This window comes from Opisthocomus hoazin, chromosome 15, assembly GCF_030867145.1.
Source record: "Opisthocomus hoazin isolate bOpiHoa1 chromosome 15, bOpiHoa1.hap1, whole genome shotgun sequence".
NCBI classification, from domain to species: domain Eukaryota; kingdom Metazoa; phylum Chordata; class Aves; order Opisthocomiformes; family Opisthocomidae; genus Opisthocomus; species Opisthocomus hoazin.
The window spans coordinates 24,497,301-24,520,370 of record NC_134428.1 but is presented as its reverse complement, the minus strand read 5'-3'; the positions used below and the strand labels follow the sequence as shown (position 1 = coordinate 24,520,370).

The 23,070-nt window shown below is 50.9% G+C and overlaps 1 protein-coding gene across 4 annotated transcripts in view; it reads right to left on the bottom strand.

Annotated features, from left to right (window-relative positions):
• Positions 1-23,070, bottom strand: part of LMF1 (lipase maturation factor 1) — a 218,012-nt gene that overhangs the window by 29,575 nt on the left and 165,367 nt on the right. For all 4 annotated transcript variants that reach the window (XR_012765657.1, XM_075436995.1, XM_075436993.1 and 1 more), the window contains 2 exons: positions 4,180-4,363; positions 767-920 (listed from right to left, as the gene is read on the bottom strand). Coding sequence is in view for 3 of the 4 variants with exons in the window: in XM_075436995.1 (XP_075293110.1) it covers positions 767-920; positions 4,180-4,363 (338 nt within the window). In the remaining variant the exon portion in view is untranslated. The remainder of the gene's footprint in view (positions 1-766; positions 921-4,179; positions 4,364-23,070) is intronic.

Genomic DNA, 23,070 nt, shown 5'->3' with positions numbered 1-23,070 from the left:
AACAACGCCCTGGCTGCAAACGCGGCTGGAGATGCTGCCCTCGCCCAGTCCCACCTCACAGCCGTAAGCAGGATTTCCTGAGCTGAAGGCAGCAGCCAGACTGCTGCTGGGCCTGTCCTCTCAATCGCTCCTGTTCTTTTTTGAGGCCATTTATACTTTCGTCTCCACAGCTTCCTGTAGCAATGAATTCCCCAAGTCACTCGCTGGAAAAAGCACTTCCTTTTGTTGGCCTAAAATCTGCTACCCAATAGCTTATGTGAATATTTACACGAGGGAGAGCAAATGCGCGCAGGGGAAGGGAAGCTCACCATAAATACAGAGGGCTGGTGATGGGGAAGACTACCCACTGGATGAACTCTTTTACGGATATTTTCATCCTGCTATTACATTTGCTACGTCAATATAATAAGCTAACTAGAAGTAGCTCAAAGAAAATAAAATATAATCCAGCGGGCAAGAAATCAGCTCCTTTTCTCCTTCTCTCTCATAAAGAGATAGTCCATAAACTATAATTCAGTGGGAAAGAAACCTGTTCCTTTTCTCCTTCTCTCTCATAACCAGATATTCCAAGTCTACTGGCTACTGGAAGGATTTCTCTTTAGGTTTAAAGCACGCAGAGTGGCTATCGGGCTATACTGGAGAGAGGAGCGGAGCCGGAAGATGTCCCTGCTGATGGCAGGGGGGTTGGAACCAGATGATCTTTAAGGTCCCTTCCAACCCAACCCATTCTAGGATTCTACACAACGTGCCGTCAAACCGCGTGTACCTCCCGAAAGCTCCGTAGGTGTTCACCAGTCTGAGGGGGTTGAACGAGGTGTTCATGACTTGTCTGGAGTTGAGCAGGTTCAGGACAACCGGGATGCTGAGATAAGCGATCAGGAGGCCAAAGGAGATGTTCACCACTTTGCGGACGTAGCAGCCTGTTGGGGACACAAAAGCAGAGCAGAAGATGATGATTTCAGGGCCGGTGATGGGCTCTGCTCCCCCCACTCCCCTGCCTGGGTGCTCAGCGCCGCTCCCGGCTCTTGGGCTGGGGCTGACAAACGCTCGGCCGTAATCAGCCTGACCTTGCCAAGGGCCGCACGCTATCGCTCCAGAGATCTGCCTTTCTCTAAATAGTCTGAGAAAGGGCTAAAAAGAAAAATGTCTACAATGCAAGATCAATCGTTGCGTTCACAGAGGGGGAAAAAACACAGCTGGCACTTGCCCCTTGCTGAGCGTTGCCCTGGTGGGTCGCGAGCCGTGCGTGGAGTGCCCGCAGCTCGCCGTGGCCCCGCTCCCGCCGGGGCTGCCTCGGGCTCTCGCCACCCAGACTTCTTGCATTTCCCCTTCTCGCACTCACTGGCTCTGTTCAAACCTCATTTTCCTTCTGCAAAATCTCTGCTGCTTATCCTTGACGCGCGAGCCGTCTGCTGCTCCGGGAGGGCTCTGCAGGAGCAGCGTGGGGCTGTGCTGGATTCCAGTCCGCGCAGACCCCTACTGCAACCGGACCAACGAGCAGCAGCGGCCTCCGAGGGGTTCCCACCCTCCCGGCTGCTTTAAATTTGTTTAACGTGAACAGCCAAAGGATCAGGTTCAAAGCCACTGCGCGCAGCTTTCCCCGCTATCTCTGCAGGAGAGGGGTGTTTATTTGAACCTCTCTCAGAAGTTATTAATAATTGTTTAGTCTGAGGACATTTCTGGGGAACCGTTGGGGAAGGAGCTCGCTGAGATGCCTCCCCTCACTGCTGCGAGAGCGGCACGAAGGCCATCGGGCGTTTTTTTGTCTTTCACGTGGGCTGAACTTTCCAGCCAGCCATCAAAGAGCGGGTAGAGCCGCAGAGCCCTCCAGGACACGGGCAGCATCAGCAGCTCCTCGGGTCCCAGTCCACGGCCACCCACGGACTGCTCGTCCTTCAGCGGGTGGCGATCGCCATCGCGCCCTGGGGGTCACAGCTACTCAGTCAGAGAGAAAAAGGGTTTAAAACTGGAAAAAAACAAACCCCAACACGGCAAGGATGGAGCAAGACTTGGGGAAGGAGCACGGGACGCGAGCCAGTGGGATCTGGATGGAGCAGGCAGGCGCTGAGCACCAGCAGTGGGAATTGGAGGTCTCAGCAGGAATGACACACACACGCTCCAAGGATGTGGCCTGAGCCTTGTAAAATCAGGTCACGAGCTGGGCACGGCTGGGTACCCTCCTGTCTTCTGCTCTGGTGACCCAGGGGTGAGGGCTCCTCTAAGCCTCTTGCTACACAGCCCATCAGCTTTGGTGCTTTCTTAGCAGAAAAAATTTGCAGAAATCCCAATTCACCCAGAATATTACAGATCCCCTACCCTTTACTTATGGATTACTTCTTTTCAAAAGCCCAGAACAGGGACAGTTCTACACTCCAGAGCAGTGGTAGGTACGGATGGTTCTCCTTGCTTGGGCACCCAGGCTTGGTGAGGTTTTCTGGAGAACATCACAGAAAAGGAGCCAGTTCCTCAAAAAAAGGATCTACCTCCCCCCCACGGTGACTCACCGAGTGCCACCGCAAAGAGACGCCCTTTGGCTTCTCCTCCAGGAGGGAAGGTGCAACCTGAGGGTTGTTTGGGACGGGATGAAAACCACAGTTGGTAGGAAAGCTCTCGGCTCTCACAGCCTCTACAGCAAAGCTACCGGAGGGGAAAAGCTGTTAAAGATTTCTTCCAGGAAAATATGTAAAGACAGGAGCCACAGAAAGTTTAATGAAACGGCATTAGCCTTGCTGGAACTAAGGCTTCTGGTTAATAAGCTGTGCTTCTTGGTAGATGAGAAGGGACTAGAGACAGATGCTGCATCTTGTTGACTTTTTTCATTCTTCTGACAGATGTTTAGTATATTTAAAAATGAGCGTCTGTGATTGTTGTTGATATTATAGGCAATTTGCTGCTTATACGTGGTTTATAAAAACGCTACGAACACCACTCTACATCTGTTATGCAGCCCCATGACAAATATCCCAGTGTTGCTTGCGCAGGCGATCTTCTGGAGCCAGGCTGCTTGGAAACTCCTGTCAGAAGGAAACACCAGCCACGTTGATCCCTTTGTTCAGTTACAAACCCTCTCGTATTTGCTTTTCCATATTCACGGTATGAACATGAGTTCCCCTCCTCCCCGCTTCGGGGAACTCGCTCCCGGCCGTGGCAGAGCCCACGCTGCCAGCGTGGCCACCAGCATCTGCTCCTCTCCCCTTCTCCAAGCAGGACGCTGAACGAGGAATGGCCACTTTCCCAGCAGCCAGGTCTTTTTCCCAGTTAGCGAAAGAGTTGTTGGACCCACAACGGATCAACAATCAAAGCTGGGCTTGTTCAGCCTGAAGAAGAGAAGGCTGAGAGGGGACCAAATATATACTTACAAATATCTGCAGGGTGGGGGTCAGGAGGATGGGGCCAAGCCCTTTTCAGTAGTGCCCAGTGACAGGACAAGGGGCAACTGGCACAAACTGAAGCAGAGGAAGCTCCAGCTGAACCCGAGGAAGAACTTCTTCCCTCTGAGGGTGACGGAGCCCTGGCCCAGGCTGCCCAGGGAGGCTGTGGAGTCTCCTTCTCTGGAGATATTCCAGCCCCGCCTGGCCGCGGTGCTGTGCAGCCTGCTCTGGGTGACCCTGCTTGGGCAGGGGGTTGGGCTGGGTGACCCACAGAGGGCCCTGCCAACCCCTACCATGCTGTGATCCTGTGATTCTGTAATTTGGTTCTTTCTGGAAGATCAACCTCATGCCCAGTTACTTAACCAGGGAAACAGGGTGCTCGTGCCACCATAGCACCCCTGGGGGCAAGGGGCGGGAGGGAGGATGGGTCACAGGGCCACCGTGCCATGGGGGAGAGAGGAGAGCAACGCAAGAGCTACTTCTGGACCCAGCTCCTCACACAAAATCCTCACCTCAAACCTCACTGGGTGTTTCATCCTTGACTTTAAATAGTCAAAATTTAAAAAACAAGGTAAACTTGTCAAAATCTAAAAAGTCAAAATGAAAAAACTAAAAGGCAGACCCTTGTGAACCAGCCACCAGCTTCACACTCATCCTCATCCCCGCAGCACGAGGTCCAGGGACCCTCCAACCCACAGAGGAGACCACGCAAGGGCCGACTCCTCTCCCTGCCCACCCAGGTTTGCTCCAGGAGATGACAGCGTTGGAGATGAGCACACCAAACTTCCCCCCTCCGGGAATAACTCACCGTATCGGAGGGGAAGCTGCTCCCCGGCTGCGTCGCTGAGCTGCATCTTCGCCGCCCGCTCCTTCACCCCCCCTCGCCTGGAGCTGAAGAGGAAGCCCAGGCTGGCGTCGTCGAAGCAGGCGATGCTGGGCACGATGGTCAGCCAGTTGAGGAAGCTCAGGTTCCCGCTTACGATCAGGAGCACCTACATGGGAAAGAAGGCAGCCGAGTGTGTGGCATCTGCTTAAGTGACACCAGAAAAGCGTGACGGGTGGCGGTTTAGCTCCTTAGCACATACTTTGCTGATTTTCCATGATTGCCACGGTGACAAACCTCTCCCTCCCTGCCCAGGCTACGGCCCAAACGCTCCCCGCCGGCTTGCCCTGCAAGCTCTGCCCTTGCGTTCAGCAGGAGCAGGATCAGCCGAGGTGCGGCAGGGCTGACGGTGGGGTCCCCGTGACGGCACGGCGTGGGGAGAACCACCCGCTTCCTCCTGCTGCCGCTGTACCCGTGACAGCAGCCTTCCTTCAGCCCTTCAGGAGGAAAAGTCGGCACTTCCAATTACAGAGCAGCATCAAACAGGGAAGTGTGCATTTTTTTAAGAGGCAATTTTTCGAATTTTAGCTTTTACTGGCCGTTTAGGAGAACGTCTTGCATGTGTAAATCGGAGAAAGTGGAAAATTCTGCAAGTTTCACAGAATCCCAGCATGGCAGGGGCTGGCAGGGACCTCTGTGGGTCACCCAGCCCAACCCCCTGCCCAAGCAGGGTCACCCAGAGCAGGCTGCACAGCACCGCGGCCAGGCGGGGCTGGAATATCTCCAGAGAAGGAGACTCCACAGCCTCCCTGGGCAGCCTGTTCCAGGGCTCCGTCACCCTCAGAGGGAAGAAGTTCTTCCTCGGGTTCAGCTGGAGCTTCCTCTGCTTCAGTTTGTGCCCGTTGCCCCTTGTCCTGTCGCTGGGCACCCCTGAAAAGAGTCTGGCCCCGTCCTCCTGACCCCCACCCTGCAGATATTTGTAAGCATTTCTAAGGTCCCCTCTCAGCCTTCTCTTCTCCAGGCTGAACAAGCCCAGCTCCCTCAGCCTCTCCTCGGACGAGAGATGCTCCAGTCCCCTCCTCATCCTCGCAGCTCTGCGCTGGACTCTCTCCAGCAGCTCCTCATCTTTCTTGAACTGGGGAGCCCAGCACTGGACACAGCACTGCAGATGGGGCCTCACCAGGGCAGAGCAGAGGGGGAGGAGACCCTCCCTCGACCTGCTGGCCACACTCCTCGTGATGCACCCCAGAGGAGTTTCTGTAAATACTTGTACATGTCGGGAAGGGCTTTCTGTAGGCACATGTGATTTTATGGGGCATCTCCTTGCTGTTCTTCAGCAAGTCCTAACGAGCATCAGACAGTCGTCTTTGGGCACAGCCCAGTTAGCCTTGGTCATCAATCACATCTTCACAGCACGTGGCTTCATTCTGGAGCTGTAAGATGTCACCTCCTCGCCACGTTCTCACGTCACCCACGGGGTCGGTGCAGGTACAGCCCTGCTCCAGGTACGTGCCAGACCCCACCAGAGCCTTGCCTTACAGCTCGATATAAACCCGAATGCACAGAGGAATTTCTGCTTCCTCACAAGCATTGTTTTTAATTTCTATTTTTTCTAGCCAAAATTTATTCAAGCCCAGTCTATACGTACCCATTTTTTTCTAGCCAGTACATCACCTGTCCATAGACCTCCCTGTTTTATTTCTACAGTTACATCCCCTCTCTGCTTTTATACGTCCAAGCGCGCCGAACCGCGCTGGTCTCCTCTCCGAGAGGGCTTCCCTGCCTGCTTACCCCAGCAGCCTCAGCCCCAGCAAGGTTCAGTCAGCCTTGTTGGGTGCCGCCAAGGACCGTACGGAGGAGATCAGATGGGTCTCACCAGGAACTCGTACAGCGACGCTAACGTTTCTCACACTCAACCAGACCTACCCCTCCTGCTGGGTTTTAAGGCCACTTTTATCTTCTCTGCCGAGGTGTCACATCGGTGTTTGCCAACCCGTGCACACAAGTCCCCCTCCACATAAGCAATTTCCAACACGCAGTTCCCAGCACCACAGAGACACCTCCGCTCCGAACCCGTGGTGCCTCCTCCTGCGTGTTGCACAGCCCAAGTCCATCCCATCTGCCCATCAGCCACTGGAAGGCAGGAGCCCAGGCTGCACGCGCCCCACCAAGGATGCTGAGACTCCAAAACTCATTGCTTTGCTTTCATACACAATGTGGTTTTTAACCGAAAGTGGCCAAAGCATTTAGTTGCTCGCTGCTTCACCCGAGAAGGGATCACTGCCAGCTCAGCCTCGCCAGCACCAGGACTTGCACCAGGTGCAGAATGGACATTCTGAACTTGCTCCAGTGCCGGCAAAACGACGCGTCAAAAGAAGCTGACCCATGACGGTGGCCGTGAAGACACATCTGGGTTTCCCCGGGACTGCCCAGCCATCGCAGCGGTCACGCAGGAACGCGTTAGGAGTGATTGAGGGTGTTGGCTTAAAACAATACAGGGGAATCCACGCACACAGAGACAGGAAGGAAAAAGCAGCTGATGCCTGTTCCGGGCTATTCGGGTTCTCAGGCTGATTTGGATTCTTGTCCCATTAGTCACATTACTTAGGGTTTAGCCCTAATTAACTACCTGTTCCTCAGACATGTTGAAACAAAAGAGGAGCAAAAAAGGGAAGAAAAGAAAGTAGTCTCACCATCTTATCCATAAAAAACGAAGGTTATAAAGCTGACTTAATGTATTACACGTTGAAAAATAATGCCCTGACGTAACAAAGTCATTTATTTTTCAGCCTTCAGACCAGCTAATGAGAACTTCCCCCCCTTGCAGCCGGGTTGAAAGCCGTAACCATGACTGGCACCACTGTTGTTTTATTTAAAGAACACTCCTCCACTCACACAGCTGAACCTCACCCTCCTGTGAACTGTTTACTCACAATTTTTAGCACACGTTGTCAAGGAAGACTTTCAAGACAGCGCAAGCTCAAACGCGCGAACCCGCGACACTCCCAGCATCCCGCCGCAGGCAGAGGAGCTGCAGTACGGACCGCACTCCTGCCAGAATAACCTCAGCCCCACCACCGCTCTCCTCCTCTCAGTGAACAAATGACGAAGCTTTTGGAAACCCTGAGGAGATGCCAAAGCTGAAGGACTGGACCCAGGAGGTTGCTCCTCCAGCCCATGTTGCACCCGAGGACAGCAGGTCTCCCAGCTGCCTTGAAGAGCCAACTCAAGTCAAACACAAGACTCTTTGGGAGCTGGAGACCATCTCAAACTTCCCCCTCCCACAGCGAAGCACACCTGTGGGTCTGCCTTCTCCAACACACACAAAACCCCCACAATCAACTCCAAAAAGCTACATCCCAAGCAAAGAGGAATTCCGACCAAACTGGGCAGGTTCTCCTCCGTCGGCCAGGACAACGAAAGCTCAGACACGTACTGGCAGATATCAGCCCCACTGCGTAACGTATCACATAGCCACTATCATGGTAAAACTTACTACAGCACAAGACACACCATGCAACAGAGCAGGTCTTTCCCTAAATCCTGGGATGTCTAGGAACGCTGCGATGTATTTTTTACATAGCTCTTCATTCTGCCCTTGGCTTTGAGTGAGGCATCTTCTGACCTCACTCAGAGGTCTCCAGCCTCTGCTGGGGCTTGTTCAAGCGCAAGATCTCCACAGCGGAGCCAACCGTATGGCTGGGGACAAAGAAATGAGCCCCCCACCTCACTCCATAAGCAGCACACAATTTGTTTTCCAGGGCTTTTGGGCATCACCCGGGGGTTTGTTATTAGGATTCTGTTACACTCACGTAACACGAGGAGGCTCCAACTGCGACGCAGACCCGCTGAACTTGGAATTGCCAAAACAGACGGTAAGAGGACAGTTCCTGTCCTGAAAAAAAACCCAACCCTAAACATCCTGGACAAAGTTAGGTCAAAATTAGGATGCATTACAGCTGTGTTACAGGCAGAGAGGGGAAGAATTTTGGCACCTAGTTCTGATTTTAACCAAGGATACCACCTTTAAGAAACTCACTCAAGATCACACGAAAAGTCCTGCAGCAGACCCTGAAACGGGACCCAAATTCCCAATTACAAATCCACTATCTCATTATAACCCCCCCACCCCGGGAATACCCGTGTGCTCAAGGCTGGTCCCCGGAGTCTCGCTCCGGGTTATCCCGACGTGCCCCCACGCGTGCCCTCTATTCCCTGGAGCAGGCTCACTCTGCTGCCTGCTCTCCCACCCCAGAAGACGACATGGGCTCCCAAAACGCTACTCCACAACGCAAACATCAACAACACACGCACGATTTCGGTCTGCGGACTTTCAGCCAATGTTCTATGAAAAACACATATGTTTTCTCATTAAAAACAACTGCAAATAAATGTTAAAAACACGTCATTTCATATTTGATATGATTGGCACCTTTTGTTAAAATGCAGTGATTTGTAAGTTATAGTTTTCCAAACCCCAGCAGGGCTCTTCAGTAAGAGTCACATAATCTGAAAAAAAAAAATGAGAGATCTGACCAATTACAGTAAGTAACAAAAGTCCTAACTATTATTTAGTCAAAAAATAATTACCTATTCATCCTGAGTTGGCTAATTACCCAGAATTATGAGGGGAAAAAAGTATTTAAATCTGAATTACATACACATGCCAGGTCCTTGTTGCGCTCGAGGTTTGGTGCTCCCCCTTTGACCCGAGTGTGATTTAGTCCAACGCGTTATTAATCAGCCTGCGTTCATTAACACACTTCTCACTTTGCTACTTCGTTAGGAAACTCTGATCCTTTTCTGATGCGATTTGCCTCGTGCAACTGCAATAATATTAAGCAAACAGTTCGGCGCTTTGCCCCCGCTGCCGAGGCTCGTTTTACAGCCTCGTGCCGAGCGGCTGGGTGGTCCGCGGGAGGGGTTTTTCAGCGGTGATTCACCTCGCTTTATTACTTGGAAGTCAGAAGCGAGATATCTTATTTCCACCAACCCTTCAAAACCAGGGGAGTCAAAAATAATACAAGCTTGGCGTTTGCTGGTCTGTGGGTGGAATCACGAACCCGACACGTTTTTAACTTCAGTTGCTCTGACCGGGTCTCGACGCTCACGCGGCCGCGGCGACTGCTGCCTGCGCTCCGGATTGACGCACAGGTCAACGTTACACCCTGCCCCAGGGAGGCTGAGCACCGTGGGCTACGAGGATGATGAGGGGACTGGAGCATCTCTCCTACGAGGGGAGGCTGAGGGAGCTGGGCTTGTTCAGCCTGGAGAAGAGAAGGCTGCGAGGGGACCTTCGAAATGCCTCTAAATATCTGCAGGGTGGGGGTCAGGAGGACGGGGCCAGACTCTTTCCAGTGGTGCCCAGTGACAGGACAAGGGGCAACGGGCACAAACTGAAGCAGAGGAAGCTCCAGCTGAAGATGAGGAAGAACTTCTTCCCTCTGAGGGTGACGGAGCCCTGGAACAGGCTGCCCAGGGAGGCTGTGGAGTCTCCTTCTCTGGAGATATTCCAGCCCCGCCTGGACGTGGTGCTGTGCAGCCTGCTCTGGGTGACCCTGCTTGGGCAGGGGGTTGGGCTGGGGGACCCACAGAGGGCCCTGCCAACCCCAACCATGCTGGGATTCTATGAACCCTTCAGCCTCAGGGGAACTCCCGCTTCCAAGTCAATTAACAGGACGACAGATCATTTTGCAAACATGCCGATGGGTGGCTGTCCCAGCAGATGGGTTTGTGGCCATCTTTGCACGAGGTGTAAGTTCTTTGACGGACGTGTCCGGCCAGCACAAAGGGTGAAGCTTCATCAGCTGAGCAACCGATGTCTTCTGCAGCGCTGAGCCTGCGAGCGCTGTGTCCCCGGGGTTAGCGGAACCTTTGCGATTCAAACTCGTGTTTTCCTTGGCAGGGGTGCACGTTTACATAAATCCTTCTTTTTCTGCGTGAAACCTCCTAAGCCTTCGTGTCCTGCTCTCCCTGCCCTGGGAAAGCGGAGTCGCTCCGGTTCCTCGTGGGAAGTTTAATGTAACATGAACTTCTCAGGGCAGGGATCTCTGGTCACCATGCGCTCACCTCCTGCCCCAGGACCAGGGCTTTGGGTTAAGCCACCAAACTTCCCTAGGTCTTATTTCACCCACGTGCAGAGCGGATGGGTGGGTGCTGGACCTCCTCCGCACCCATGTTTGGGGGCATGGACATCAAACCCTCCAGGAGCTGGTGCTGCTGGTCTGGCAGAGCACGGAGAGCATCGCTGCTCCTTCCGCATCGGCTGCACGAAGAAGGAGAGTCTGTTGCACACACAGAATGATTCGGGCTGGAAGGGACCTTATAGATCACCTTGTTCCACCCCTCTTCCAGGGGCAGGGACCCCTTCCACCAGCCCAGGGTGCTCAGAGCCCCATCCAACCTGGCCTTGACCACTGCCAGGGATGAAGCAGCTTCTCTGGGCAACCTGGGCTAGGGTCTCACCACCTTCAAAGTAAAGAATTTCTTCCTTCTATCTAATCTAAATCTCTGCTCTTTCAGTTTGAAGCCATCACCCGTTGTCCTGTCACTCCATGCCCCTGCCAAAAGCCCCTCTCCGGCTCTTTTGTAGGCCCCTTTAGGTACTGGAAAGCTGCTTCATCTTATTTCTGAAGTAAGATCTCACAGTAATTCCAGCCTTTGCACCATGCCGGGCTTGGCCCTTCCGTGCTCCTACCATGATCGCAACCCAACCATCTCTCTGCATCTCCACCCTCCGGAGATGGGCTGTGCCCTCCCTACCTCGGGCTTCAGTTGTGTCTCTCTCTCGCTGGACACCATTTAAATGCACAATTATAACAAACAGATGGTATCAACCCCTGTGGTGATTTTTAAAAATTTTTTATTAAAGCACAGTATTAATCATGGTAATTGGGTAGGAACTTTAAGGTTATAAAACTACAGCATGTCTAATGAGCGAGCTCCTTATAGGAGGAACTGAGGTTTTTAATCTAATAATGTCAGTTTTATGGATTATGACTGGAGTTTTATGAAGTGTGATATGAAATACTGTGGATTCATGGCTCTCGCTGGATTAATTTGGAAAAGTAGTTTTCCTGGTTCTAGGCCCAAAAACAATTATTCCTTACATTTCTGTCCCCTGCACCGTTACCAAACCCCTCTGTCAGAAAACGGGCACCTACACCCATAACTTTTTTACAGGTTAGACTGCTTTGTTTGGTCGGGTTTGATTTTTTTAAATCACAGATTGTTACAAAGGTACAGTAGGTAGGAGAAGCTCATATTCTGCGTAGCAGACTGTATATTTGTCCAGAAGGAACAACAACAACGGGCTGTAAACTCTGAAACACGGTCGAGGGCTGGCTGGAGCTCACCGGCTCCGTCTGAGCGCGGGGACACGGTCACCACGCGACACTGGCGCTTTCTGACACTAAGCCATTGGCACAGAAGAGCCAAAATTGGGGTGCCTTGGAGAAATATATTTAAAGAGAAAAACATAGGAGCAGAGGGCTGGAGGAAACCTCAAGAAGCCATCCAGTCTTTCCTGCTGCCCCAAGGTAGAGCCGTCTCTAGCTGCACCGTAGTGTGGTTACCCAAACTCCTCCTAGAAGCCTTGCTGAGTGATGGATGCAGGTCCCTGGCCTTCCTGGGCTACCTGCTCCACTGCTTCACGATCTTTAAATTGTTCCTAACATCCAGCCTGACTCTTCCTTGACAATATTTAACCCCGTGACCCCCTCTCTGCTCGCTGGCACCAAAGACTGTTCTCTTCTATCTGCAATAGCCTTTCATATTGGTGAAAACCATCCTTCGTCCACCGCCTCTTCCCTCCCAGTAATGTTCTCGTTTGGATTAAATGACACCAGTTGGTCCAACCCCACCATGCAAAGCCAGCCTCTCGATCTCTGCTTATTCTCACCATCCTCTGTATTTTCTCCAGCTGGGACCTATCTTTCCCGAAGGGAATGTCCAAAACTGAGCCACAGCTTTTAGCTCCAGCCTTACCAGCAGCAGAAGCAGGAAGGATTTATGTGCTCAGAGCACAAAGAATTCGTACATATTCCAGTAGGACGTTCGCCCTTTCTGCAACAGTGCAGCCCTGCCGACTCGATCGCATCGTCCAGATTATTCCCAACATCCATCATGTGCACTGACACCCTCTACCTGAGCGTGGTCGACTAATATGAGACATCATTAACGGAAACCCTGGAGATCCCTAGGTAGGCCCCAGGGAAGCCCCCTTGATAAACCCTCCCATTGATCACTGCCGAACACGCTTCCCAACCCGCTCTGCCCACCGGACAGCGGTTCCTGCTTCTTACAGACCCCATTTACTTGGGTTGTTTATGAGATTTTATGTGAAACAGTGTCCAAAGCCTCAGTAAATGCATATATTGTTTATCCTCTATTCACGCACCTTGTTTTGTCAGTGAAGGAAAGTCAACTGCTTTTACATGGTCTGCTCTTGGCAAAACCACGATGGCTGCGGTTATCGCCCTTGTTTTTTGGAGGTATTTACAAATCGCCTGTTTCATCATGTTTTCCCCAGTATTTTTCCAGTAATTGCTCTGTAATGTCCTGGCTCTTCCTTTTTTCTCTCTTCAGAGGACAGGTACTTTATTAGCTCTTCTCCATTCTTTCATTACTTCACCTATGTTCTACGAATTCTCAAAGACAAACACTAATGCTGACAGGACTTCAACAACCAGCTCCTTAACAGCCCCAGGATAGATTTCCTTAGGCTCAGATGATTTGAAACGATCTGACTTTGCTAAGAACTCTCCAGCTCTCCCCTGCTAGTGGCTGAGGTCATCCTGCTTTGTTACTGGTATTAATTACACCAACAGCCACGTGAGATGTGACTTTCTAGTGATGACCGTTACAAAAAAGGCACTAATCACTTCAAGATAAAGCATGGACCAAATTTATCAATTTAAAAAAACTGGATGGAGAAAAACCAGAAGTAAACCTCCTTCCCTGCACACAAAATACGCAACCGCTTACTCACTCTCTGCTAGTGAAAGCTGGAGAAAAAAGAGTCCAGCTCATCTGTGCGCTGTCAGAACTGCAGTACCTGGGTCCCACATGGATCTTCTCATGGCAGATCCCCAGAGCCACGCGACATCAGCTCAGCTGAGCGGGGCAGCAAAGAGCCCCTCCTCCTGATGGACCTGCTGCCGGATCTCCAGAACTTCAGAATGCTCCTCGATGGACTTTGCATGTCACCAAGGAAAGAGGAAATCAGTCTTTTAAGATGGATTTTACGGACCCTTATGAAGGAGCAGGTGTGACGAGGAGCCCACATCAGCACCCAAGAATGCATCTGCCGTGCTCTCTGCAGATACCAGGAAAAGCGGTGGCATTCGGCACCGGCAGGACCATCTGATCCCCATCCCTTTCCACCCCACATGTGACAACGGTGCTACTGCACAGCCATGCAGGGCTAATGGCAAGGGCCCCAGCTGAGGGAAATGCCCGCGCCAGACGCATGTCCCATGGTTGAGCAAAGGCACTATGGGCTGCTCAGCTCCCCACGGGGACCAGAGAGCAGTGGGAGTCGGGAAATGACCCCACCAGGCCATGTCTTTGACCAGAGGGGGACAAACGGACGAGAGGCAATGGCCTCAAGTTGCATCAGGGGAGGCTTAAATTGGATATTAGGAAAAATTTCTTGACTGAAAGAGTTGCAAAGCATTGGAACAGGCTGCCCAGGAAATGGTAGAGTCACCATTCCTGTAAGTGCTCAAAAAACATGGAGATGTGGCACTTCAGGACACGGTGGTGATGGGTTGACAGTTGGACTTGATGATCTTAGAGGTCTTTTCCAACCTTAAAGATTCTACGATTCTATGAAACCCTGGTGGTACAGGTGACACCAAGGGAAAGGGAGTTTCCCCATCACCCACCTCACTCAGTTTGCCCAGTCCACCAGCATCACTCCTCACCTGTCTGCTGGCTTGATCCCTTTCTGGCTTTCCTCTGGGCACCCAGCAGCCGGGCTGGGTGGGAGGCGGACAGTGGCACGCCAGTGCCACTGGAATTAAAAGCTGGAGACAGTTCATTGCCCACAGTCTCTGTGCCATCTGTGCCTGCGATGGGCCTTTAAAAACAAAATACCAGCGTTCTCCGAAGAGGCATCCATTGCTTTGGTTTTGGTTAAGCGGTTAACTCCGCTCTTCCGAAACCCGCGGCCCTGCCGCCCAAGACTCTCCTACTCATAGGACAAGCTCAATCTCCTAACATCAAAAGTCGGTCCTTCCTGTAAGAGATAGGAAGGACAAGCCTCAAAAGCCAAATTTTATTTTAATGTGCCTCCAGTTACTTGCGTACCATGAAAACATAGCCTCCCACAAAGAAAAACAGGCTATCATTGCCCCATCTGGTTTCAGTTTGAAAAATACTTCTATATGTAGTTTTTCCCAAAAGTTATTGTAGGCACGGGCAAAAAATTCCCATTAAATGACAACGGCAACAACACTTAATTTTCCCCTCTATTTAATTTAATCTCACATTAACTTCTTGACTCAATATTTGCATGAGGATTTAATCTCTGCTTTGCAGAGCTACTTCATGCAGAAAAAAACATAGGAAAATAATTACCTCTGTCCACTTGCTCTGCGTTAGGCAGCAGAAAAAATGGTTTTGTGAATCCCACAGAAATTCAGAAAACTACTGGAAGTACCAGGAGAAAAAGGAGCAAAGCCAGTTGTGCCAGTAAGAGGAGAAAGAAGAGCGTGCCTTGACTCTGGTTTACTTTTGGACGCGCAGTCAATGAGGTGATCTCCGCCTCATTCACCTCACAAAAGGCAGCCCCTGAGAGAAAGCCAACTGCCTTCCCCACCCGTTACCCATGGGGACACCGGATCTCAGGCCCCCGGGACGCTCCGCCGAGACCCCGGCCCTGGGTTTCCAAAAGCTCGCTGGGAACATCGCGGAGGCAGGAACGAGCCCACATTTGGTATCCAAACCATGACTTCACAGGCGAAGGCTGAGCATTTCCTTCCCACAAGTTGACAGGAGACAACCCACATATTATTACCACATTTAATACAGAAATAAGAAAATAATAAACCTTGAGACGCCCCTTGCAGAGCTCCATGCACACGCCGGGTAGCGGGGGTCACTCGGACGTGGCCAAAGATGTGCAAATGATTCATTTAGAGCCAGGAGTATCAGCCAGAACTCAAAGCATTTTATAACACACATGGTATATGCAGGTTTTTGTTTGCCTCAGTAGCTGTGGCTGGGGGCTTGAAGAACTATGTTTAAAAAGACCCATATTTATCCCTAAAAAGCAGAGGTCAGTATTTCAAATATTTATAAATAATTGTATAGAGACCCCCCCTGGACTTCCAAATGCAGAATGGAAATATTGAGGAATACAACAACTATTGAGGAATAAAACAACTATAGATGCACAACGGCAACCTTGCAGCAACCTTCACTGAAATTTGTCCTTGAACTGGGTCAGATTTTGACATGCTACAAATTGCACTGCAAGGCTTTTGCAATCCCCGGTCTAAGTACCTGGTCTGAAGTTACAAACCGAACCGTGCGAAGGCAATCGGGGACCAAACCCTTTCCACTCCTGTTACAGACCCGACATTTGGTCTTGATCTAAATGTGAAGCAATATAAATGTCTCGCTCCGTACTCCTTTTTAATTTGTAGCTATATGAACCACCTACTGCAGTTCCCACAGATTATGGGATTTGACTGTGGAGCATTTCTACGGATAAGCACAACTTCCAGATTTTCAACGGAAAAAAATTTTAAAGAGAAGCAAGAGAGTGAAAGCTGAGTGATTATGGGGTTGTTTTATATATATATTAAAAATATGTATTTATGTATATTTTTTTTTTAAAATTTATATATGAAAGAACAAATCCCATGCTGCAGCACTCCGCCTGATGTCCAGTGATGAGTGGTCAGTGGAATTACAGACGGACGGACGGCAGCTCCACGCAGGCTGCCCCTTCTAAGACCCCCAGGACTGGGATACTGGGATGAGAGACAAGTCCAGCGCCAAAAGGGTTAAACTTAGTTTCTTTTAATTATCATGTACCCCAAGATGTTGTAGTAAATATTCCCAGTCCATGAAATTTTAGACCTTTAACTCCACCCCAAAGTATTGTGCGTGAGTTTCGGGTCGGTTGCTGGCTTTGGGTCTGCAACGCGAGCGGGCTCCTCCTGCCCTGCTCCCGCAGAGCCGAGACGCGTCCCCGCATCGCCGACACGTTTCTTCTGCTCTGCAGCTCTGCTATGTAAAAAACCTCTCGGTGTTGCTTGATCCTTGACTCTTTTTGCTAGAGGCTGCAGCGTTCCGCATTAATATATTACAGGCTAAAGAACTGCCGAAGGACTGTTTATGCAAGTGTTGGACCAATATAAAACGAAAGAATAATTTTACAGAAGGAAGGAATTTTTTGCTGCTCTGCTCTGAATTATCAACATCTTTCCATCCCTGATGGTAAAGTTACTTCCTAAAGGGGGAAGCTGTCATGAAGACACTTGACGGCAAAAACCTTTCAACACCTTAGTTATTTTTCACTAAAGGCCAAAGAGCATTTCCATGGACCAGCAAATCTCCACAAGCTTTTCAGCAGCATCCTAGAGTAGAGGATCAATTTCAGATAATTTCTCCCCAGTTTTACTGCAATTTGCTCCAAAAAGTCAGTTTTAGTGGCAGACCTCCTAGATTTGGATGCTGTTTAAGGGGAAGAAGGCAAGTCCAGGTAAGACCAAGTCCTCTAAGTTTGGGACAGAGAGTTTCTCCATAAAGAACCTGTCAGCACATGACAAGAGGGTGGCAAAAGAGCCAGCCACCCTCTCTAGAGACCCTTGGCTTTGGAGCTCGTACAGGGATAACTCAGAAACAACTCCAGCTGCTCACCCAAGCCAGCCCTGCAGGCAGGTAACACCCCCGAGGCACCAACTCAACCCTAATCGTCACCAGAAGACTTAGCAGGTCACCACCAAAACTGCTGTCGCTGTCAGGAGGAGGTGGAGCAGGAAGAGGCCGAGCTACTGGAGCGAACTACCCCGTTGGTTTGTACCAGCATGAGATCAGGATCTGGCCCCAGTTCAGTCCTGAGAAAACCGTATTAGCATGTAATTATGGGGCCTTGTGTGGACTTTGAAACAGGATGTAAAACCAAGTTCCTGATTACTCACGGTCATTAAAGAGACCATGGAATTTTCTACAAGGCCGGGAGAAGCAGGATGCAGAAGATCTCAACCCAAAGGCCACGTCAGGTTGCCACAACCAGGGCACGGCAGCCCTTCCTGGCATCCCCGCCGGACCCTGCAGCCCCGGCACGCGGCCGAGGAGCGGTGACGTCCCGCCGCCGGCACAGAGCTCCGGACGTGCTGTTTGCAGGATGCTTTGGGATCCATCCGCAGGACAAGAGCGCTGTGGAAAACCAGAGCGTTGTTCCCCCCCGAGCACGCCTGGGTTTCTTCACTCAGCACGAGAGCAGCGCTCGTTCTGATTAGCTCATTTCATCAATAAAGTCAAACAGGACATTAAAAAATTTCTACATCTATTAACGGCCCAAGAGTTTCACTAAAACCAGCTCCGTCCCACTCATTAAAAAGAGTTTTATAGCAAATGTGGAGTTGAAGTCCAGCAGAAGTGCTCTGCTTCAGTGGTATCTCCAGATGGGTTATGTTGGAAAGAGCCCCACGCCATGCGCTCCGGAGGGACGTCAGGCTCTGCCCTCCCTCTGCCTCCTCCACGGGGAGAGCAGGTTGGAAAGGAATTTTTCCAACCATAATTTGTGGATTTATCAAAATATTACATCGGCCAGACCCAGCTCTGAGCTCCTCACCCAGGAACCCCGTTCCCATCCAGGATGCTGGAAGACCATCATTCTGGTTTGCAGGACACCATCAAACCTGAACTTACAGAGCTGACTCCCAGGTGGAATTGCCATCCCGTGCCTGGTATTCTCCTGGAGTAACAGCAACAGGGTCAGGCCACAGCCTCCTCGAGCACCCGCTGTCTCCCCGTGCACAGCCCCGCAGCCGCGGGGAGCTGCCGTTGCGGGCGGCGGGCACGGCAGCGCCGAGCAGCTGCGAAGCCACACGGAGACACTCGGACACAAGATAGAGCAGATCGATGGCAAATAAGCTAAAAGCAGTTACCCGACTGGAAAAAATGATCACTTGGGGTTCTTTTTCTCTTGTGAGCGTGGCAGTAAGGCCTCCGAGCGCAGCAGCAGCGGTGCTTGATGACGAGCTCTTGTCTGCGTTGGTTAACAACCAGCAGCTGGTTTGTAACATTAAAACCAACTTTCTACTGAAAAGTGACTGAAGAACACACTGGTGAAAAACTGTTTCCTTTCAAACGGGTTTCAAATTTGAGCTAGACACCTAGTAAATAGCATTACAGCTTTAAAAAAATAATCCTAAATATAACCATGTCTTTTGGACAGCACTAGCTGGACTGGGCAATGCTTGCCTAGTCAAGTTGCGCTGGGAGCATTTTGCTGTAGGGTTTTATTTTTCCTCTTTGCTGAGGTCTGCTACATACTCGGATATTAAGACATCATAAGAAAAATTCCAGCGTGGCAATTAATCATTAACTGTCACGGTTTTCCATAAGGTGCAAATTTAAGGTTATAAAACTGTCAAAAACCGAAACGGTTACCCAGGCTGCTCGCGCTGCTGGCTGGATGCGCTCCTGGAAGCGGACGCAGACAAATACCTGCGGTGTTGCGGGCTGCGGCAGCTCGGGAGCGGCCGGGCATCGCCCGCCCACGGCAGAGGCCGTCCCGTGGGATACGGCGTGGCTGCTGAGAGGTGGTTGTGGTGTGGGCCGGCGCTGCTGGACCGCTCCGGCTGGTGGGTCGTCCCTGCGAGACCACCCGGGGTTGGTCGTTATTTGTAAGGCAAGGTTTGGTAGGAGCCCGCCGGACTTCTTGTCTGAAGTCTGCGAGTCACACGTAAGGTGCCTTTGGTGAGCCATGGAGCACACGGCTCGTCTTCCAGCGGATAGGAAACAAGGAGGGAATGTCAGACGGATGAATGAAGATGATGCGAGGATGTGGGATCCCCTCAGCAGAGGAAATACTGCCTTTGTGTTGATACGTTATAGGTCCCCTTGAATGAGAGAACCTTAGGTCCAGATTCCTAAGGAATATGGAATACAGACTCATAGAAGCATTAAGGTTGGAAAAGACCTCTAAGAACATCAAGTACAGCCATCAACCCAACACCCCCATGGCTGCTAAACCATGTCCCGAAGTGCCACATCTCCATGTCTTTTAAACCCCTCCAGGGATGGGGACTCCACCACTGCCCTGGGCAGCCTGGTCCAACACCTGACCACTCTCTCAGGAAAGACATTTTTCCTGATATCCAATCTAAACCCCCCCCAATGCAACTTGAGGCCATGGGGAACATGGGATTAGGAAAGTCACTTGCACATGGTGGTGTTTTGAATTCCACCGTGTGCAAAAAACCAAAACAGCAGAAGGTCACTTACTCCAGTAGCAAAATTATGGCCTTTTGGCTTTACAGAGCAGCAGGGATCAAGAACGCCTCACCAGGCACCCAGCACCTCGCTCTTTCCCAAGAGGTCCCCAGGTTTCGGGCACGGCAGGTTTCTGAGGACTGAGACCTGGGTGCAGCTCCGCGGGGCCCTTCCCACCAGCTTCGGCAGGACCGAGACACTGCAGGGACAAACCGGTGGTCTGACTCAGGAGCTGGTCAAACCGCAGGCGCCGTTCCATTTACCACTTCTGCTTCAGAGCAAGCGTTACCTCCTAATATTAACATACAGGAAAAGAAATATTCAGCAAAAGCGTTTTTCGTCCTAGTGGAAATCTTCCTCGTTTGAGGTCTGTCCTGCTTTAACTGCAAGCTGGAATAAGCTGTCAATAGGCATAAATCAGTAACTCGCTCACCAACTGCATGGCAAAGCACAGAAACTCACTGTAATAAATGCTAGATGATTATTGAATTATCAATAATAAAGTAGAACACCAGTAAGACTAGAAAGTGAAAGCTGTTTTTCCAGAAGATCCTTTTCCCTACTAATTAGGACATTCTTCAGTGAGAGACGTGTGGGTTCAAAATTCCCTCTGCAAGAAATGATGTGAATTAAACCCTGCTCTCTCAGACCCTGGATCAGTCTGAAGTCACATGGAACTGTTTATACTCCTTGATTGAAGGAATGCTAAAATACTTCTGGCAAAAATGCTTCAGTTCCCTTTCCACATACAGTCATTGCAGGCTCCTTTGAAATTCACTTTTCCTACAATATTTAGACGTATCTAACAACTGCCAAAATAAGAGCAAACCCCATTAGTGGAGGAGAACACATCAGAAAAAGATCTATTCTGATCGCAAACTTTTTGCCTAGTATCTGTCCAGGTCTTGGTAAAATTTGGATTAATTTGGTATTAAAGACAGAGTACGGGGAAAACAATGTTCTTTGGAATAAACTAAGACGGGCAGGCTGAGCACCTCAAATCTCAGGCAGCCCTGGCACAGGGAAAGGGGATCCGCGTTACAAATCCCTTTCCAAACAGTTCAGATCCCAGGCCTTGGTTCCACCGGTTGCGGAGACGCAGCAGCCAGCTGCGACGGCCGGGCTGGGACTCCGCTCCCCAAATCCCCTGGCACTCCAGCCCCAACCCAGGCTCAAACTCCCCTCTTCCTTCTGAAGTTCAAAGGAGGGGACATGACCACATCCGCGGGCACAAGGGGAAAGCAGAGGGGACGTCACATCGGATCAGCTTGACACCGCGGTGGAAAACACTGGTGGCCTCTCTGATTTATATCTTTCTGCAGCTACTTTCTCTGCCTCATTAAAGCACATCATTTCAGTAACTCGAAGCTCTTAGCAACATCTGCAGTACAATATTTAACTTGGGTTGGCTACTCCGTGTCACTGAGAGCCAAGGCTGGGCGGATTTCAAACTCCAGGATGACCTGGATTTTTCCACCCAAGCAACCTCTCGCAGCACGTTCGGAGCGAACACCCGCACGGGCGCGGGGCTGAGCCCTCGGCCGCCGGCTTCTGCAAGCTCAGGAGAAATGGAAAACGCTTGTGGCGTGAAAACGCACCGAGAAAAAATAATCTGGTGCCTTATTTGGCGCTGGTTACCATTTGATTTTAATAAAGAAAGCCTGCCAAAGCCTCAGGGATAACAAATGAAGTACAGAATGTATAAATTCTGGAAGAAATGCTATGCTTAATAAAAAAAAAAGAAGGGAAACCTGAAGAAAGCGCAGAACGGTCACCGTGCCTTCGCATCTCCGTCGGTGCGGAGCCTTTCCGTCCCTAAGCCGCTCCCTCCGCTGCGTTCGAAAATGGGCTGAAAATTGTGATGAATATGTGACGTCACCGGCCAGCTCGCTGACACGTTGCTCTGTATATCTACCATACGAAACGCCCAGTCGGTGGACATAAAGCCTTTGCTAAATTTTCCGAGACTAAAAGCAGAAAAAGGAGGAAAAAGGCGTTTTACTTGCACCCCAGATGGCAGCTGAGCAATCCCCGAGCTGCCAGTGGCAGGGACCTAAGTAAACAGCAAACAAAATGTACGTTGGGCAAAACTGGCTACGATCGAGAAAAGACAAAACCTGCGAAAAAGCACATTTCTAGGCTGCCACCTGCAGCAGTTTCTTCTCAGTGTCGGGGCGCCTTGCTTGTAATTACGGGTTACAATGGGAACGAGGTGTAAATGATGAAATGATCAAAAAAAGGAGAACTTTTAGCTCTTCTGCTCCCCGAGCCGTTCCTTCTCACGGAACCAAATCAGCCCCGGGGCCGGCTGCCGGGATGGAGCCAGGGGAGGACCAGGCTGCTCAGCGCTGCTCCAGCCTCGCTGGGCGGGGGATTTTATTTCATCCATGCATTCATGTGCTCATTTATTTGCCTGTAGAAAACCACAAAAAACCTCCGCTGCAGGAATTGCTTGCGTCCAGTCAGCATTAGACAGTAACACAAGCATTGAACAGAAGCTGAAGCCCTGCATTAGGCTGGCAGAGGAAGATGGAAACGATCAGGTGCTCTGAAGGGATCTATGCGGAAGAATAAACTTTATGCAATTTATCTTATAGGTAGCTGTCTGCACAGAGGGCATATTATGGTTTCAAAAGCTGCCTAAGGAGTCTGTCCTCTGCGGGGAGCTTTGAAGATCCCAGCCATAAGGAGGTTCGTGCTGTGGGTATTTCCCAGTAGCCTCGTACTACCTTTCCCAGCCCGGATCTGGCCTGTGTCGGATGGGATCAGATGAAACGTCGATCCCGGAGGATGCTGGAGAGGAAGCAGAAAATGCCACCCACTTTCAAGGTCACAGCTGCAAGGAGATCCCTGCTCATGCTGCTGTGCTGATCGCTTACATATGAGATGAACCTTGGAAGAAGAAGGAAAATGTATGTATATCAGAATATTCCAGGAAGAGCCGTCACCGGACAGCCCTGCTGCTGGCCGAGGAACGCCGCAGCCAGCCCTTGCATCGACAAGAGCCTAAGGGCAGCTGCGCCGTTATCGAAAAGAGATGTACTCCTGGACGGAAGCCGCGCGGGGCTTGAGGTTTTCCAGCTCCGAATAATCTCTAGCAGAGGATGAAATACAGCTGCCTGTCCGTGAGTAAGCTCCTACGCTCCAAAGCGAGCGTGTGACTCAGTCAGCAAAAACCAAGTGCATCAACATCAGCCACGGGGCTCATTTGAAAAGGTTACTCGTTACTCACCAGCAAATTAGATTTGTCAACAGACGGAGAGAGCAAAAATTCAGCATTGCCTGGCTCTGTGACTCCAACAGCCCCATCTAGCACAGTGGAACAACGAGCTCTTCTGAGCCAGGTGACAGCTAGCGTGACATGGTGACAAAAGCCAGGGGAGAAGACACAGAGCAGGAGAGCCCCGAACTTGCCGGTGC